The sequence below is a fragment of the Osmerus eperlanus genome, chromosome 8, assembly GCF_963692335.1.
Source record: "Osmerus eperlanus chromosome 8, fOsmEpe2.1, whole genome shotgun sequence".
Taxonomy (NCBI): domain Eukaryota; kingdom Metazoa; phylum Chordata; class Actinopteri; order Osmeriformes; family Osmeridae; genus Osmerus; species Osmerus eperlanus.
Genome location: NC_085025.1, coordinates 8,803,041 through 8,822,674, shown reverse-complemented (window position 1 = coordinate 8,822,674; position 19,634 = coordinate 8,803,041). Strand labels below are relative to the sequence as shown.

General features: G+C 51.3%; 1 protein-coding gene across 1 annotated transcript in view; it reads right to left on the bottom strand.

The window, feature by feature from the left end:
- Positions 1-1,727: 1,727 nt before the first annotated feature.
- epb41l2 (erythrocyte membrane protein band 4.1 like 2) overlaps positions 1,728-19,634 on the bottom strand; it is a 29,935-nt gene continuing 12,028 nt past the window's right edge. The window contains exons 6-23 of the mRNA XM_062467086.1: positions 17,872-17,947; positions 17,209-17,430; positions 16,883-16,970; positions 16,227-16,379; positions 16,036-16,133; positions 14,431-14,603; positions 12,830-12,933; positions 10,337-10,387; positions 10,195-10,227; positions 9,594-9,653; positions 8,121-8,279; positions 6,373-6,426; positions 5,213-5,983; positions 4,005-4,133; positions 3,697-3,795; positions 2,832-2,912; positions 2,112-2,229; positions 1,728-1,912 (exon numbers count right to left, since the gene is read on the bottom strand). Of these exons, the coding sequence (XP_062323070.1) occupies positions 2,113-2,229; positions 2,832-2,912; positions 3,697-3,795; positions 4,005-4,133; positions 5,213-5,983; positions 6,373-6,426; positions 8,121-8,279; positions 9,594-9,653; positions 10,195-10,227; positions 10,337-10,387; positions 12,830-12,933; positions 14,431-14,603; positions 16,036-16,133; positions 16,227-16,379; positions 16,883-16,970; positions 17,209-17,430; positions 17,872-17,947 (2,468 nt within the window). The 3' untranslated portion in view covers positions 1,728-1,912; position 2,112. The remainder of the gene's footprint in view (positions 1,913-2,111; positions 2,230-2,831; positions 2,913-3,696; positions 3,796-4,004; positions 4,134-5,212; positions 5,984-6,372; positions 6,427-8,120; positions 8,280-9,593; positions 9,654-10,194; positions 10,228-10,336; positions 10,388-12,829; positions 12,934-14,430; positions 14,604-16,035; positions 16,134-16,226; positions 16,380-16,882; positions 16,971-17,208; positions 17,431-17,871; positions 17,948-19,634) is intronic.

Below are 19,634 nucleotides of genomic sequence, written 5' to 3'. Positions count from 1 at the left end.
ATAAATGCCTACACTCCAAACCAAGGTGTGACACACAGAAACACAGCTAGTGGCTTGCAAACTGCAGCAGTGTGCAACAGGCTCCTTCATGATCCAAGTTGGTTTGACCGCTACTTAAAAGTCTAACACTGGAGAGAGAGTTTGTCAGAAAAAAGAGATGTGTGTGTGTGTGTGTGTGGAGGCTGACTGGTCGATGCTCCTCTTCAGTTCTTCAGTATTGATGTGGTTACTGAAAGAGGTCCAACTCTGCTGGGAGGAAACAAACACACACACACTTCTCTCCAGCCTCCAAACACACACCTCTCTTTAGTCTCACCACAAACACACAACTATCTTTAGTCTCACCACAAACACACACCTGGTGTAACACACACAATGTCTCTCCACAAACACACACCTGGTGTAACACACACAATGTCTCTCCACAGTTGAAGAGGAGCTAGACTCCGCCCCCAACCCCAGGACCACTGCCTATAGGCTGGCCTACGGACGTCTGCCCCCTAGAAACAGACGGAGGGCGGGGACACAGACACACACCTGAGACCTCACACACACACACGCCTGAGACCACACACACACCAGAGACCTCACACACACACAGAGAACATACACGTTCACTGAAGAGACTGTTTCTCAGTTTTAGAGTTCTGATCAGTAATCAAAGTGACATGATAATCCCTTACCATGAGGATAGACACTGTTATTGATCTGTGATTAATGTGAGAACCGGAGACACAATCAGGCCAGTCAGAGAGGTCTGAGTAGAGAATAACAACCCTTTATTCCAACAGTGTTACAGAGAGAGGGGGGGGGGTGCAGGGGGGATGACACACAACACAATCTTCAAGCTGCTAAAAATCTACGATTGTATGGTCTACACAGGGTTCAGGTCACATGGGGGGTGGGGGTGAGGCTGGTCAAGTAGAAGATCGCCATAGCAACAAGCTCCTCCATCGTCTAGTGGTAAACTAATATGGTGGCAGTTCAATTTATCATGTGTTTCTTTTTTTAGTTGTCAAAAAAACTTCTGAAATATATTAAAAATATTTAAAAGTGGGAACTAGAACTCAGCTCTAAAATCAGCTTACAGATGAGAGAAATAAAAGATTGAAAACAAACAAAAAACAGATTATAAGAATGTTTCTCTACAAATATGTTTCTTACTTATGGTCCAGAAAAGGTTTGGAAAAGTAAATATGATCCCAAGCTGCCCAGTGTTAAAATGATGTTTATTTATTTGTGTTTGTGTGAGGGAGGTAGAGGGATAGTAACTGCCTCTAGTGGAATGTTCAGACTGCATAGTAGAATGCTGAGTGTGTGTGTGTGTGTGTTTGTTGGCACTGTTCTGTAAATGTACAAGATGACACAGTGCCCCATCCTCACCTTGATTGGTCCCTAGAAAACTCTCCTCCAATTACAATTGATCTTCCTGCTTCCTCACCCCCGGTAAACTGATTAACGTGTTACCATGACAACACGGCACGCCAGTGAGTTCCGAGCTCCGCCATGCCGTCCTACTGGCCGGCTGACTGAATGCCATGGGCGCAGGTAGATGATGTCACTGGACTGTTCCCTCACTCTAAGAGCATCTGTACATAGGGAAGGTGGTATACAGGACCATGTTCTATCCTAATCCTGGCCTCTCTCATTCTCAATATGGTAGACATTTCTTCTTTTTGCAAAAAGCACTAAAAAAAATAAAAAATAAAGACAAGCTACGAATGTTAGCTAAGTGGTTCTCTTCAGAATTATGAAACAGGAAGGTGTGTGATGCACAGACACAAAGGAGGGTCAGTCTCTCCTCCTCCTCCTCTTTCCTCTTCTCCTCCTCCTCTTCTCCAGACAGACTCTCTGACACTGATGTGGGAGTGACAACATACATCCATATATGGACCTCACAGGCTCTTCAACTCTGGGATAGAGAGAGGTTGGTAGAATGATAGAAGGGGAGAGAGGAAGGGGGCAGGGGGTAGAGAGAGGTAAAGGGTTAAACCTGCATCCGCCAACAGTGGAGCTGGACCGAGCTGGTCAATATCCCCCTGGTCAGGTATGGAGACGTTCTCCTCACCCCGAGTCCTCCCACCTCACCTCAATCCTCCCCTCTTCCTCACCTCAGTTTTCCCCTCCTTCCCCCTCCTCCTCCAGCTCCGTCTCCTTGTGAACTACCACCCTGGTCACTGACATGTCAGGGTGCTGCTCTTTGGCCTCCTTGATGGCCTGGGCCAGGGCCTGCAGTGGGACACCACCACCACAGGGGGGCAGCACGGCCGGGGAGAGACGGGACACCAGGGAGTTAACAGAAATAAAGGAGTGCAGCAACAAAGGCAACCAACAAACAAACAACAACAACAAAAACTGAGAAGCAAACAAGCAAACCAACTAAAGATGGATGTGGGGATGGAGGAGCGGGGAGGTCACATGGTAGAGCTGGACGTCTGCCCATGTAGGACCCTGGGGGAGGGGGGAAGGGGCTACACCAGGGACGTGTGGTGGTACCTCATGTATGGACTCTGTCTGATATCTGCATACCAGCTGTGGGTTTTTTTTGGGGGGGGGGGGGGATCTTCTATGACATGCATACCAGCAAATGGTATGGTGCAGGGTTGCCATAGCAACTGTCTCTAGGGTTAGGGTTCAGCCTGGATCTGAGGATGTTTCATCTCCTGCGTGGATGCAGCAGTGTGTGACAGACCTTGTAGTTCCTACAGAGGGAGGTGTGTGGGTCCCCCCGAAAGCCTTAGAGGTGATCTGTGTGTGTGTGTTTGAAAGAGAGAAAGAGAGAGACTGTGTGGGGATAAGAGCTAGAGAGTGTGTGTGTGCGTGTGTCTCACCTGATCATGGTCAATGTCAGAGTCTCCGGTGATGACAATGCGTTTCTCAATCCTGGTCTCTGATAGGCCGCCCTTTAGTGTCTAGAAACAACAACAGGTTCTTATTGGTCAAACCAAGAACCAATAACATGCTCTCAGTTTTTATTTGATGGAATAATTATTATTCCACTGTGGTCAGCCATAGATAACGACCAGGTAAGATTCCTATTACAGCACTATAGCTAAGGTTGCTCTCCCTTAAACATGTACATCATGAAACATCTTGTTCTCGAGATAGGCATGTGGTGGATATTTGGATTTCCTTTTCAATAATAAACAATAATTCACCACATAAACATTGTTTTTCGTTTTTATTTTCTCTCTGGTGTAGTGGAGTCAATTCAATCTTTACATTGTAGGACAGTCACCAAGCAACCGCTACCCTAGCAACATTACTGTGGATGCTGGTAGATATTTGTTGAACATGAGAATAAATTGTTAAAGATCCAGATGGGGTTTTCTCCTCCTATCCTCTCCTCTCATGTCCTCTCCTTCTCCTCCTGACTCCTACTGTATATATTAGGCCTGAAGGGTGCAGAGGCCAGAATACCTTATGACCAATACACACACACAGAAAACCCTACAGACCAGAGAGAGAGCTGGTCTGTTACCATGGAGATGTGCAGTTACCACGGTGATTTATGTTGTTACCATGGTGACATGCATGTGTTTATCCTGGCGGTGTCACTGTACAAATGTGTACCTTCAAGATATGAATAATGATCATTTGTGACTGTGAATCTTAGTGAAGTGTGTGTGCATGTATCTTGGATATGTATGTGTTTGCGTATGTAATTTGTTGATGAGTGTGTGTGTGTGTGTGTACCTTGGTGATGTGTGTTGTGGTTGTGGTACAGAGGGATTCAGAGGTGATGGTCTGGGCTGTCATCAGAACACCCGGCTCCCCATCGGCTCCCCCGTCCAACTGATGAGACACACACACACACACACACAGTTACATTACACAAAGAACTACCCACTGAAGGTGGCAAATCGGTACATGAATGCAAATAAATAGTTTAGTAGACAGTAGAAACGTCTAGATTGGACTATCTTAAGACAACCACACGCACACACACACTGCAGAGTGTGCACACACACTCTGCAGAGTGTGCACACCCAGTGTGAGGCTACCTGTGCAGCTTCGTAGGTGATGGTCTTGGTCTCTGTGTGGACGATGGGGACCTCCTTGGTGGCGATCTCTGTCTTCTGAGCAGCGAACGTGTCGGAGATGGTCACCATCTCAGTCTTCACCACGGGCGGCTGGGGGATAGAGCAGGAGTTAGGTTGGCACACACACACACACACACAGGGCCCCATGCATTAAGCTTGCTCTACCACAGTAATACCACATGCAAGGAGAGGCAGGGTCACCACATGTCATCTCAGCTTTTACCAGGACCACAACATGAATACACACAACAAGCAAAGCTCCAATCTAGCCACCCAAACACGACCTGGCCCGAGCAGACAGCCTATCGCGTGCAAGCTGCCTTGAGTGAAACCGCATGCAGATGACACGAACAATGCTTCTTGCTTTACTGATAGACATGAGGAAATTAACTGAAAACCGACATCACTGAACACACACACATGCAGTTATTGAACCCAGGGATGAGCCAACGATCACAGAGATGACCCCCGGGATGAGCAAACCATCACAGAGCAGTTTCAGTAAGTGGTTGGTAGAATGATGTTCTAGAAAAGGCTGTTGTCATGGTGATTTAGACCCAATAGTACCCATCATCGCCCCAAACACTTAATGAAGACACACACTATCAACAAACCACTGTTCACAAGTAGTTGCACACACACACAGCATGCAGTAAAAAGCACTTCTACTGCCATGCATTTCTATGTAGCATTTAAACACAGGACAACCCAGGGAGAACCCCAAGGAGAACCCCAGAGGAACCCAGGGAGAACACCAGAGGAACAAGAGGGGGTATGGAGGCTATGTCACACAGTGATGGAGACAGTAACAGTAGAGTCGAATGAAGCAACAGAGGAGATGGTAGACTGAGACCAGGCGACCCTAAGGTGGGGCTGAGAGCAGGACTGCCCTGCTCCCGAGCTGTCTTTGAGCTGGGAAACTGAGGGGGGAGGCAGAGCGACTGGAACAGCAGGGCGGCTGGAACAGCATGTACTTAGAGGGGGGAGGCAGCGGAACTGGAAGAGCCAGTGTATATGAAGGTGGGTGTGTGGAGCAGATACACGAGATGGTGGGAAAGGTGTGAAGATGTGCATGTGGGTAGGTCACGGGGTGGGAGGAGCTACAGGTGCGTAGGCAGTAGGAAGGGGGCAGGACTTTGCACTATGTAGCTCTGGGATTGGCCAATTACCTCAGAGCAACATATAACCTGGGGTTGGTGGCGTTCCGTCTCTCCATTTACTCTCGGTTCCACCTCTTCCTCTTCCAGCGCAACCAATCCGGGCAGGCCCTCAGAGTGGGCAGGGTCTTGGGGGTGGGGGTGGCCATTGGGGGCCTCTTCAGGGGTCATCATGGGGTCATCGGTGTTCCCTTCCTCCTCTGCTACAGGCACCGCCTCTGACGCCAGAACAACTGCAGGGGATTGGTCTGTCTCAACAATGGGAAGCTGGGGCTCGGGGAGCTCAGATGGTTCTGGTTCTACTTCATGTTCCTCCTTTTTCTCCTCCTCTTCCTTCTGTTCCTCCTGTTTCTCCTCCTCCTGATCTTCCTCCTGTTTCAGCTCCTCTTGATCTTCCTCCTGTTCCTCCTGTTTCAGCTCCTCTTGATCTTCCTTCTCCTCTCTCTCCTCCTCCTCAGGCTCCTCCCTGATCTGGTTGACGGAGGTGTTGACCTCGACCTGAGGATGGTACTCTGCCTCCTCCTCGCTCTCACTCTCAGACGACATGCTTGCCCTCCTCGTCTCCTCTTTCACTTCCGGGTTGGCTTCCTCATTTACTTCCTGGTTGACTTCCGATTCCACTTCCTGTATGGCTTCCTGGTTCACTTCTGGTTCCACTTCCTGTGGAGGCTGCTCAGTCTCCACGGCAGCGGTAACCACTAGCTCGGGGGTGGGGCATGGCAGCTTGGGGGTCTTCCTGACTTCCTGGATGACCACTGTCTCCTCTACCTCTACCTCAGCCTGCTGTCACCATGGCAACACACACACACGCATGGAGAGAAAAACAACAAAACCAAAATAAACACCACAGAACTCAAAAACTCAAACTCAAAAACTCAAAAAACAGCAATTACAGCAACTTAAAGACAAAATGACACGATGGCTGATATGAGCGCTGTAACGGAGATGACGCACAGGAGATCACTGCCTCCAGAGAGGGAGGGATGTAGAAAGAGTGAGACAAAGAGAGAGAGAGAGAGAGAGAGAGAGAGAGAGGGGGGAGGGGGCTGCAGAAAGAGAGACAGGTAAGTGCTGGCAGGTAGGATGGCTGTAATGAGACGGATAGATGAGCTGAAGGTTAGGGATGGAGGAGGTGAGGAGGGGTTAGAGGATGGGGGGGCAGTGAGGACCACCTTGCTGACGTCTTTGAGGTCAGGGAGAGTCAAGTCCGTTCTGGGTGGAGTTTTCTGTAGAGGAAGGAGAGGTAACCATGGCAATTGTTACTCAAGTAAAACATGACCTCTACCATGCCAAACACACACACACACACACACACACACACAAACAACACTCACGCAAACACATACGTAAACTTACACACACACAAAGCAGGCAGAAAACAGGCAGTCAGAAAAAGATACAGACAAGTGTGAATGGAAGAAAACAGCCATGCAGCAGTTACTGGTCAGCCTGGTGGGATGTGATAGGTCATCACCACCATGAATGACGTAGCATGTTATTTAGCAGTTAGCATTCCAATTCAGCATTAATATCAGAACACTAAGGTTAGAATGGTAAGCTGCACCTCAGCAGTGAGCTGGGTTAGATCGCCCCCTGCTGTCTGTCTAGAAGTACTGCAGGAGGTCGCCAGACCAGAGCAAACGCTAGCCGGGTTATTGAACAAGAGGGAGTTGATCTCCTCTTCAAAGCTCTATACAGGGCAGAGGCACACAGAGCAGACAGATCAGAGCCAAACAAAGATGGACAGACACAGCGAAGAGAACAGAATGAGAAGAGATGGAAAAGCAGGAAGGAAGGAAGATTCCGAAGAAGATTTGAGTGGAAAAAGAGCAGAGGTCGTCACTTTCACGATCAAGCAAAGAGAGCACTGGAAAGATCTTCCCTCACACGCACACATACACTTGATCTCGTATCCCCAACTGGCAGTGTGTGTGTGTGTGTGTGTCTGTGTGTTTATGTGAACCTGCTAGTCGTTTAGCAAGGTGGAGGGATCAGATGTGCACACATGTACATATTACAACCCTACACGGTGTGCATGTGAACATGTACCACAGCAAACACACTGCAACTGAAACTGAGGCGAGTCCTGCTGAAAGGAGAGGGAGGTGTTACATTGGTGCACAACAGGAAGTGAGCAAGCACAGGAAGTGAGGTGAGCACAGGAAGTGAGGTGAGCACAGATCTAAAATACAGCAGTGAACAATCAGACAGCGAACACGCCGACACGGGCAGTCCCGGAGAACAGTGGAACATCACTTCCTGTGTGACGTGAAGAAGAGCAAACACAGACTGGAGCCAGCACAGACATGGCTGCACCTTCACACACAGAGGTTCTCAGAGCAGAGGCAACAACCAATCAGACAGCAGAGAGAAGCTTAGTCATTGGTTGAATGTTCACAGATGTGAGCAGTCGTTGGAGGACTGTTCAGAGGGTGAACATTCGTTGGCAGAGAGCTGAGACAGAACCTCTGGTCGTTGGCTAGTAGGTGAGAAGCACAGACAGGTTCCATCCCAGTTGGGATTGCTGGTCTATAACACTCTAAATCTATACACAGACAGGCACAGACACACAGGCAGACATCCAGTCAGTCAGTCGATCAGATAGACATCCAGTCAATCAGTCAGCCAGACATGCTAAGTCCTCACACAGTGCACAGAAACACAGCCTCCTAGTAACACAGCAGAGATGCAGTGTAGATATGGTACATTCTAGAACAGCATAGACATGGCTAAAGGGGGGGATCCACACCCCACCCTGCCACACAGAGAGAGAGGAGAGAGAGACAGAGAGAGAGAGAGAGACACGTGCAGACGGCTCAGGGGGAGCACACAGGTTCCGTACAGTGACAGATACACACTAACGGTACGGGCGTGCGTGTTGGGCTGAGGGGGCGGGCGGAAGACGGGCAGACGGACGTACCCCTGGTCCCTGCAGCCTCAGGCTGGTGGCCGGGCTGGCCGTGAGACGCTTCTCCCATTGGCTGGGACGAGGCTCCGGCGTGGCCTCCATGAAACTGCGTTTTAACTCGCTAATGCTAGCCTGGTGCTTCAACACCTCGTCCTGAGTCTTATCCAGATCCTAGCCCCCCAGGAGAGGAGAGGAGACACCCCCAGGACAGGACACCCACCGCAGGCCAAGGGAGGAGGAGAGGGGGAGGGGGGTCAGGGTTGACATGGGGAAACAGGGAACATTAACAGTACATTAGTCTGTCAACCAGGAAGACATCATGGCCGCCTGGCCTCACTGAGCCATAGATGGAACTATTTATATTTTGGGATGATGTTGATGCTGGTATTATACAATGGTTTGTGATCAAGTGGGATTGTGGAGTGACTATGACCCCTAGGGGGCGATGCAGAACTACAGATGGGTGTATGGTGTGTGTGTGTGTGTGTCAGGCAACAGTGAGACGAGGCACAGCCACCATTTTAACCCTTCAGTTCAGTAGGACAGTGGACACCCTCTGTAGACCAGACACTGAGTAACCCTAAAGACCTGGAACCCTCAACTCTCAAAACCCTGAAACGAAACTCTCAAAACCCTCGGACCTTGGAACCCTGAAATCCAGAGACCATGGAACTCTGGAACCTTGGAACCCAGGTTGTAGTCCAGCTGGTTCTATTCTTCCTTGGTCTAGCCTAGCTTGTTCTACCCAGCTGTTTGGAGCCTAGCTCTGCTGTCTCCGGAGAGAAGCTGACCCAGCAGGAGAACAGAATGAACCAGATTCTAGTGTGAAAAGGGGCCAGGAGCTGCCATGGTGACGAGGTGTCGCTGCCTCCCTCCTCCACGGTGGAGGCTGAGCGGCAGCAGGCCAGCAGGGGTGGGGGGCTGGGAACCTTTTCACAGTTGACAGAACAGCAGGCCCTTGATTCCTCAGTGTCGGGTCTCTGGCAGGGGGCCAGGCTGGTGTATTTAGTGTGTTAACATCAAACCACACGGACTGACACAGAAGATCACTCCAAGCCAACCAGAGCAGAACACCCCCCTGTGGAGGGGAGGGGGGTGAGCAGGAGAACTGGGTTAGTCTGGTTAGACTCTGTTAACACCCTGGGAGATCAATACAACCAATTACCTGATCAATGTAATCGATACAACACAGAGGACGATGCCTGTGAGCAAGACAGGCACCGCCCGACCCCCTGCCCCCGCCCCCGCGTCAAACACATGCACCCCCACCCCCCACCCCACACACCCCCATCACACACATGCACCCACCCCGACCAAGAACACCCTGAACCCCACGCCATCATGCAGGGCTTCCCAACACACACACACACACACACCTCACACACATGCGGACACACACAGAGCCTGAGAGAGTGAGAGCAAGCAGCCTGGAAGAGAGAGGTAGAGGTTGGGATCATTGTCTCCCAGCAACAGCGCGGTACCAACCTCCAACATTAAATTGCTATGTCTGACATAAATATTGTCCCCCTGCACTCTCAGCTTGCTCTGTGGATCAGAAGGAGGGACACGTGAGGGGGAGGCGAGGCAGCTGCAGTGTTCAACCAATCAGCAGGCAGAGGTCACAGGTCAAGGGTCACCGTGACCTTTACCCTTGACCTTGAGGTAGCGCCATGATGCCCTGACCAGGGTCACATGACCAGGGCCAGCGTTGAAGCTGTGGAGGGGGGTGAGTACCAGCACTGCTGTGTTCAAGTTGGACGGAGCCAATCAAATTGTCTCAGGAATAGGCTCATAGTGAACAAATCGTAGTCCTAGATATGTTATGTGACAGTAAGGTAATGTGTGATTGGACAGGACAGCAGTGCTTGGTACCCATGTTCCCATGACAACCAACACACACAAACAAAACTTGCTTTTATGACTGCAAACAAACAGCATCAGAAAACAACAGCAGAACCCAGCGGCAAAACAAAATCCCAGAGGACGAATCACAACACAGACAGGATGAGAAATCATAAACCCCCAAATGATTGACAAGCCAATACACCAACAGATACTCAGTCACTCGACTGGTTAATCAATCAACCTGGAGCTGGGCGGAGTTTGTCTGTCCTGTCTTCTGAGCGCGTGCGGGAGAGAATGATAGGTTAGTCAGTTACCTGCCCTACCCAGACATCTGTACGCTAGCTTAAAGGCATGATGGGAAAGAGGGCGTTGCCCTGACAGACCTCACTGGTCCCAGTGGGAGTGGCCGCAGCCCCAGGCTCCGCCTCCTCTACCTGCATGATCGTTGTCATGGGGATGATCGTGGGGAGAAAAAAAACGGTGACATGGCTGACGGGAAATGTGCTGTTTCTCTTTCAGCCAAAGAGTCATGTGACTGATGGGAGTCGCATCAGACTCCTCCCACAACAGAGTGAGGCATGATGGGACGCGATGATGGCGCATGCTGGTCTTGGGGCATACGGGGGGCGTGGCTAGTCTCTGAAGCCCAATCTCATTAGGGGATTGAATCCAAAAACAAGTGTGCTTTCTGTCACCAATGCCAGGGTGTACTGTACCAGGGTTGAGTAGCAGAGGCGCGCTGCAGTGTGACCTGAACAGGGACAGGGACACTACATCCTTCAGACAGGTACGTTAGAACAGAGTACATCTATGTGCTGCTTAAAGGACACCGTCAGGCTGACAGACAAGCTCTCTGTACATGGTGAGGGAGGCTCAGGTGAGGGGTTAGACAATATAAGGAATTGACTTCTGTCAAACCTAACCAGGGGTCAGGGGTTGAAGAGAGGAGGGGGGGGGGGGGAGAGAGGAAGTGCAGCACATTCAGCATTACAGGAAGAGCACGCGGGGGGCAGAGAGGTGGGGGGGCAAGGGGGGCGGGTATAGTATAGGGGACAGTTGAGGCGGACGGGTGTGAGAGGAGGAGGGGGAGGACGGGTGTGAGAGGAGGACGGGTGTGAGAGGAGGAGGGGGAGGACGGGTGTGAGAGGAGGAGGGGGAGGACGGGTGTGAGAGGAGGAGGGGGAGGACGGGTGTGAGAGGAGGAGGGGGAGGACGGGTGTGAGAGGAGGAGGGGGAGGACGGGTGTGAGAGGAGGAGGGGGAGGACGGGTGTGAGAGGAGGAGGACGGGTGTGAGAGGAGGAGGGGGAGGACGGGGGAGGGGCAGGGGGGAATATTTTACGCAGCAGGGTCACACAGCTCTAGCTGCCGGTAGCAGTGAGGAGGGGTGGGCGTGTGTGTGTGAGGGTAGTGGTGAAGTGGGGTGAGCTTGTGTGTGGGTATGACATCCTTCACGTCAGGGAAAGGGCTCAAGCAATCTGCTTGCAACTCTGAGCAAGCCCTCAGACGATTGGATGCCCTGATCTCCAAGTAGCAGAGAGTCAGCGCAAGAGGCGGGGCCAAGAGCAGAGCCAAGACAGGTGATTGGCTTGCAGATAAGAGAACAGCCAATAGGAGCAAGAGGCAGGGCAGGAGTGAGGAGGTAGAGTTGGGGAGGTGGCACTGCAGGGCTGCAGGCAGACTCAGGCTGGAGAGGCGGAGACAGCCATCTTTAACCACACCCTTCAGAGAGAAGCCACGCCCCCACTGAGAGGCTGCATCTGGTGGCTGGTCGGCAGGCTCCGCCTCTGGCTCTGAACTGAAAGCCTGGGGGAACAGGTCGGGGTTTATGGAAAGTGGAGGGGCCTCTAGAGGCAGGGGGAGGAGCTGTGCTGCAGTCATGGAGTCTGCAAGCGGCAGTTGGTGGAAGGGGGAGGAGTCAGAGCTGCCCAGGAGGTCTGAGTCTGGGGGTTCTGGCCAGGAGGGGGCGTCGTCCTCCGAGATATCTGATAGGACATCGAGCTCCGAGATGGTGTCGAGGGCGGGGGGGAGGGAGGAGAGGGAGGAGGAGGAGAACGAGAGAGGGAACATGAAAATAGACTGTGGGGGTGAGGTGTACACACACACACACAGACGTGTATGCGCACGCACACACACACACGCCAGGTGCAGGTGCATGCAACATTGGGAAGAAAGCAGAGAGAACCACAAACCCAGAGAAAGAAAGGATGAGTGTGGTAAACCATAGGGAAAGGAAAGGGAAAAGAGGAGAGAAACACAGCATTAGTCAGTGAGACACAAGGCCACCAGGTCAGGGGTCAGCATAGTGTGGTCAGACAGAGGGAGGGGGGCAGGTGGGGGGAGTATAGGGTGTGGTACTACAGTGCAACAGAGAGTGATATCACCAGTAGGCATGCAGAGTGCAGAAACAGAGAGAAAGAGGATCTATAACAAGAACTGCTATTGGACGAAGGCATCCGTAACCTGCCCTGCTATTGGATGAGGACATTGTTACCCTGAGCTGCTATTGGACAAGGACATCTGCAAGCTGACCTGCTATTGGATGAGGAGCTTTGTGTGATGAAGCCTTTTCAGCACAACGTCTCTGTAAGAATCAGTCATCTGACAGCCAATCACAGCTGAGCTTCATTAAACGTAACGTCGTATTAGGCAGAGTATAACCCATGATGTCACACAGCCTGTGAGCTGGACATGTGATCACGAGGTAGCGGCAGTCGTATGTGGTGGTCTGCTATTCCTGGGGGGGAGGAATGTGTTTGAGAGTGTGTGTGTGTGTGAGAGTGTGTGTGTGTGTGAGAGTGTGTGTGTGTGTGAGAGCGTGTGTGTGTGTGTGTGTGTGAGAGAGGTTAGTTGGTCCCAGCAGCCTGCTCTTTCTCACCTTGGAGTCAGAGTTGAGTTCGAGGGCGGGGTCATGTCCGTTCTCCCCAGGGGTGGAGGAGAAGGTGGGGCCGGAGTCTGCATCAGTCACATTGATCACTGGAGCTGGGAGGAGAGAGAACGCACACACACACACACACACAGTCAGGTCATCATGTTCAGACACATCTCGAGCAGTAGCTCTGACTGTCCAGCAGAGGGCAGTCTACCACCGGGACAGTTTCAGTGTTGTTTATCTTCATCATCTCTCCATGACTGAAGGATGGATACACGTTCACGGTTTGTACAGTGTACTCTACATGTATAGCAGCTATTCCTAGCTTGTACAGTAACTATGCCTACATGTACAACTAGCTACACTTAGAATTAGAATATCTATCACTTAGAACAGTGTTCGACACCTCAGATGTGGAGCGCTTCGGAAAACAGTCAGATGGTGTTTATGTCTCAACTAGAGCATCTTCATGCACATGCCCCTGTGTCTGTGTGTGTATTGAGCATGTGCTTGTGTGTGTGTGTGTGTGTACATGGCAGAGCGTATGAGAGTGTGTGTTGTGTGTGAAGTGTGACCACCCACAGCGTGATAAGACTACACTGGACGTAGCCATATGGTCGTCATGGATTCCTGGGGCTTAGCTGTGATTGGATGATGCAGTGAGAATGCAACCTGATATCACCATTACAGGCTGGAGCAGCTACGCTCTATGCATGCACATGCACTCTACAAACACACACTACACACACTGACCCCCCCTTCAATGTACACAACCACTCCCACACATCCACACGTCTACTGTACACCCTCCAAAAGCTCTCCAAACCTCCTACACAAACACACCCTCTCCTGTTGGGCTAGTGAACCCTCTCCAGCAGGCCTCTCTCCCTTCTGGACCCGCTGAGCCTCCCCAAGCAGCTCTCATTTCCTGGTTCTGACCCAGTCCCCCCCGCCCCCCAGACAGGAAACAGATGCTGCTGCTATTTCCTGTATCTAACCCTGACACACTGTGAGGGACGGGCTGCTGTCGCTGACGGCCGCTCCGCTCCACCAGTCTGAGCATGCTCAGACACGCTGACTGAGCATGCTCAGACACACTGGGTGAGCACGCTCAGACACGCTGAGCGTGCTCATGCAGGAGACACTTTCCTTTGATCAACACTTCTGTTGCGCTCGCCCGCTTTCTTCCTTTCTTTCTACTCTCATCTACAGCTCTGCCCCCCATTCCACACTTTCACCCAGCGATTCTACGCTCCACCTATCTTGCAGTGCCATTCCCTACGTGTGTGTGTCTGCTATCGACTGTTATCAGCTGTCCAAGGCTATGGACCAGGTATGCAAATACTAACAACCTAGGGAACCACAATGACGAAACTGTGGCGTGTACCGTGAGAGAAAGGCATGTGTGTGTTCCTCTAAGCATTGGTGTGCAGAGCATGTTTGTGTGTCTACAGAGTGTGTGTGTGTGTGTGCGCGGCGACATGTGTGTCTACAGTGTGTGTGCGTGTCTACAGTGTGTGTGTGTGCAAGTGTGTCTCTCTGCAGTGCGCGTGTCTACAGTGTGTGTGTGTGACTGCAGTGTGTGTGTGTGAGTGTGTGTGTCCCACCTCCATCCAGGCTGCGGGAGATGCGTTTGCTGGAGGTGCGTTGGAAGTAGGGAGCAGGCCGGTCTATGAGGGAGCTGGCCTGGCGGCTCTGGGCCTGGGTCCGCCCGCTGTACCGGAACTTAGAACCCAGGGTGAGGAACTTGGCCTTGGGGGGCTGCTCTGGAGCCGTCAACCTGAGAGACAGGGAGAGAGGAGGGGGGGGGGGCGTGTTAGTACAGAACACACACACAGGCGTGCACGTACAAGCAAACTCACATTTGTTTTGTTTACTAGACGGACGATGTTGGACGCACACAGCTTCCCAAAAGATAAGGTCACTGAAGCGAACCAGACACGTGTCTGTGTGTGTGCAAGCGTGTGTGCTCATTCAGGCCAGTCATGAGGGAACAGGTACATCTTTATCAGTGTCGTCAGTGTCTGTCTACTACAGTGAGTGAACCGAACCCTAAGTCCTACTTTCCAGATGCCCCTATCCTTTATAGCTCTAACCCTATCCTCATACCATTTTACACAGCAGCAACTCTTTACATATAGAACAAGAGAGAGAGAGGTACAGACAAAGGGGGAAGGTTCTCAGGCCAGATGTGTGCTGATATCTCTACTAGTCTCTCCAGTAGTATCAGGTTTCCCCCCTCCTCCAGACCATCCCAGTAACCAGTATGATTTAACGTTGTTAGCATTGACAGTCATGGACCAGACCATTAGCAGATGGAGGGGTGGGTGGACACTTGAGGGTTTTCTGGCAGTGATTGGCTGGGCAGTGCCGATGATGTCATTAGTGTGTGGAGGGGCTGGGTCTTGGTCTTGGTTGCCGTGCCAACAACAACAGGCAAGATTAAACTGTCGGGATCACGGAGTCGGGTCTGCTTTCTATTTGGACTGGGCCAACACACACACACCCACATACACACACACACATACACACATGCACACATACACATACACACACACACATGCACACATACATGCACAAACACACTCCAGGTGGAACCCATTTAACAGAGGCGTTGCCGAGGGCTTGTTGGGCTGGTAGGACCCGGGGGACTTTCATCACTCTGCCTGTCTGCAGTGTGGAGGTGCCTCTTCAACAGACACAGAGGAATGACTTCTTACAGGATACGACATGTCTGTGTGTGTGTCTGTGTGTTTGTGTGTGTGCACACGCTGCTCTGATTGGATGGGAGGCATGGCTGGAAACCCTGCCTCCTTAGAGACCAACCAATTACACACTAGACTGAGAACACACTCCAGATAACACACAGCTTAGCATGCTTCATAACAGAGATGGAGGGAGGAAGGGGGAGATAAGGAGAGAAAGAGGTTCAGAGAGAGTGACGGAAAAGGGGGACAGAGGAGAGAAAGAGAGAAAAAGAAAGCTCGAGAAGAGAAATAAAGAGAGTAGGACTAAATGAAGAGAGGGAGAGCGAGATTGAGAGAAAAAGGGAGATACATGAAGAAAGAGTAGATAGAGAGATCGAGGTTAAGAGAGATAGAGAGAGAGAGAGAGAGAGAGAGAGAGAGAGAGAGAGAGAGAGAGAGAGAGAGAGAGAGAGAGAGAGAGAGGCTGAGAGAGACAAAGGGAGAGACTGAGAGGAGGGCAGTTACCTGAAGAAGGTGTGGTGTTCCACGCAGACCTTCCACACCCTCTTGGCAGCACGGTGGCTGGGGAGCTTGAACCCCACTGTGCTCTCAAACTGCTCCATCTGGAACCCACAGGAGAGGGTGGTGTGACCAAGACAACAACTACCCCCCCCCCTTCCTCCCCCCCCCCCCCCCTCCTCCACCCCCCTCCCTACCTCTCCGGGGCGGATCTTGATGTAGAAGTTGTTCCTCTTGTAGGAGATCTTGAGGATCTTGGGCCAGGCGAAGCGATTGATCCTCAGGCGGTCCTTGTAGATCAGCAGCCCGCTGGAACACACACCCAGCATGATGTCCACGCCCTCCGAGTCCTGCCCACACACACACACACACCAGGCAGAGACACAGGGTTAGATCAAGGCCCGGAGCAGGGACAGACAGTACTACATCACAGCCTAGAGACAGGCAGGGTTAGATTATGGGACAGGCAGTCAATACTAAGTCAGTTAGTAGGATTACATGATATTGTAAAAGGAGTTCGAGTAGCAGCCTTCTGGGCTTGAGAAATAAGTGAGTGTGTTTGTGTGTGAGTGTGTTTGTGTGTGAGTGTGCATGTGTGCACATGTGTGTAGAGTGCATGTGTGTTAAAAGCAGTGAAATTCTGCTGATGACGAGACAGGCAGACGCCAGTCCAGACACCCATCTTTAATCTCATTATCAAACTCATCTCGTCTCATCTCTCCCAGCCTACACGGTCCTAAAAGCCTGTACAATTATGCTAGCATGTCATAACATGATATGAAGTTAGCGCGAGGACAGAACCAGGCCTTGTATGAGGTCATTGGCGAGAGTCGGCGCAGGCTGATGATGTCACCTTGGCATGGTGCAGGTCCACTCCATACATTGAGAGCTTCTTGGCGTTTTCTAAAAACTGGGCGTCGGCCTGCGCGGGCGTCATCCCCCTGGAGACCAACAAGTAAACAACAACAGATGAGGAGGACAGAAACAAACAGAGCACTGAGAGATGCAAGCCTGGTCAGCGGGTCCAGTGCTCTGGTCATGACATGTTCCACGCTGGATACGTCTGATCTCTTTCTGTCGCACTCTCTCTGTGTGTGTACATGTGTGTATGGGTCTGCTCTGCTTGTGTCTGTGCCCGGGTGGGTGGGTGTGTGTGTGTTTGTGCAGGTGTGTGTTTACCTGTGGCTCTTGTGCAGCTCCACCACCTTCTCCTCCATCTCCTTGCCCTGGGCCGAGCCAAAGGTGAAGTCGCTGACGTAGTCCGGGGGGCGGGACTCGTCGCTGTCGTGGTCACCGAGCTCGGCCTGCAGCGAATAGGATCCCAGGAGGGCGTGGGTGACGAAGGAGCAGGGGAGGCGGCCTGACGAGATGTCCTCTCGCAGCTGGAGGCACAGCAGGTATCTGGAGGGAGGGAGGACAGAGGGTGAACAGCTATGACTGAGTCATGTTATACATCTCCCCAGCCTGCCTTCTACCATGCATGAGAAACCTGGGGGTGGTGTGTGTGTGTGTGTGTGTGTGTGTGTGTGTGTGTGTGTGTGTGTGTGTGTGACATGAGCAGCAGACCCTGCAGTGTCTATCCAGTGTAGCTGCAGCCATCAAGCAGAGCACTTCCACGGCCAATTACACTCTCTGGCCCGGGGCTCTGGGACATCCAGAACAGGATGTGTGTGTGTGTCTAAGTGTGTGTGTTTGTTCCGCAGTGGGGGTCTGTGTGCCTTATCGACTAGCTGTGTCAGGGTTAATGGATGTATCTGCAGCCAAAGCAAAGACCTCCACTCCTACCCAGAACCAAGGTCACACGGCGAGAGAGAGTATGTGTGTGCAGATGTGTGTGTGTACCTGGTTATATCCTCAGTAAGCTGAGAAGGGTCTGGAGGATAGAACTTGACATTGAAGGAAAACTGCCAGTTGTTGTCTGTAGAGAGAGAGAGAGAGAGAGAGAGAGAGAGAGAGAGAGAGAGAGAGAGAGAGAGAGAGAGAGAGAGAGAGAGAGAGCATACATTCCATTTCAGACAGAGTGAGTGACATATGTTAGTAATTATCCACCAGATAGACACGTGGACCAGCTTTGATCTTCACAACTTCTCAGATTGGTCCAGCTGTGCATCGGACAGTCAGACACACACACACACTCTCCCTGGTTTGGTCATATCATTAGAGAAATATCTTGACTGAAACAGACTTCAATATTTGTATTCCTCTCTCACCTCACCACCCTCTCTCTCTCTTTCTTGCTTCCTCTCTCTTTATTAGCATCTCATGACTCTACTTGTGAGATGCCTTAGAGTCAGAACCAACACACACACACACCTCACCTGAGGAACACACGTTGTGCTACAGCCTTGGCTGTAACCTAGCAACAACAGAGCAGCACAGCTGATCTCTAGGATGATTAAGCGCTTGCAGAGAGGACGACTGTGAGGATGATGAAGGCTATCCCTCGTCCTCTGGGAGCACAGAGACAGGAGGTTATGTAACGAGCGACCACATGTCTGATGTGAGAGACTCAGGGCTTTACTGGGTTGTACAGTAGGGTTACAGTAGGGTCCAGATAGATAGTGGGTCGTAGTTGATAGGTTTGGTGGAGGGATTTCAGATTCGACACTGGACTCCCTCGCTCTCTGTCCTCTCATGTCTGCAGAGCATCAGAATGAGACAGGCCATAACACAACGCTGACCTTTTGGGTTTCCATTCAGATAAAAACACATTCACACAAACTCAGTGGGCCCGTCCCGGGGATGCGGGAGATAAGTCATTAAGGAGGAATTCCAGAAACAAGCCGTTCCTCCCCTGAACCGAGCCTGTGTGTCCTGATGAGACACTGGAGCCACTGTGCCGCCCCCCCCCCCCCTCCACACCCTGAGGACCTGGGGGGTCAGTGACTAGCAGGCCAGAGAAAGGCTGGGTTATGAGCCACATTAAGAGAGCTGGAATGTGGCCTTGATAGCAGCTGCTGCACATTGTAAGATGTCCTTCAGATCATTCTAGAAGAGAGTCTATGTCACTGGACTGGATAAAGATCAGTATAGAGCAAAGATTTGACTGTCCTGGAATGATCTGTTCATTATAGATCAGGGCACTCTAGAATGAGACTTTTCTAGAACAGAGACTATGTCATTGGTCTCTGGAAGATCATTCTAGAACAGAAGTGAATGTGTTCATGAGCTCCCAGGATCTATCCTGACAGAGCCCCCACCTCCCCCTCGTTCTCTCTCAGACACACAGACAGGCAGATAGATGGGCAGACAGACAGGCAGGCAGATAGATGGGCAGACAGACAGACAGCAGGTTTATCTGTCTGTAGGTCTAACACTCCAGCCTCTACACCGCAGCCCTTGACTAACATGAACCAACAATGAGAACACTCATTCAGAGAAAGAAAAATAAAAATCTGCTACATTCCTTCTTGCTTCCCTCAATTCCTCCTTTTTTTGTCTCCAGTTCCTCTTTCTCTACTCCTCCCACTTTCCTTCTCTGTTTAGATCCCTTCTCAACCCTTCCACTCTCTGTCCTTCTCTCTCTGCCCCCCTCATCTCTCTACCCCCCCCCCCCCTTCCCCTCTTTCTCTCTCTGACGGGGTCCACAGTGCTGCAGATTATTT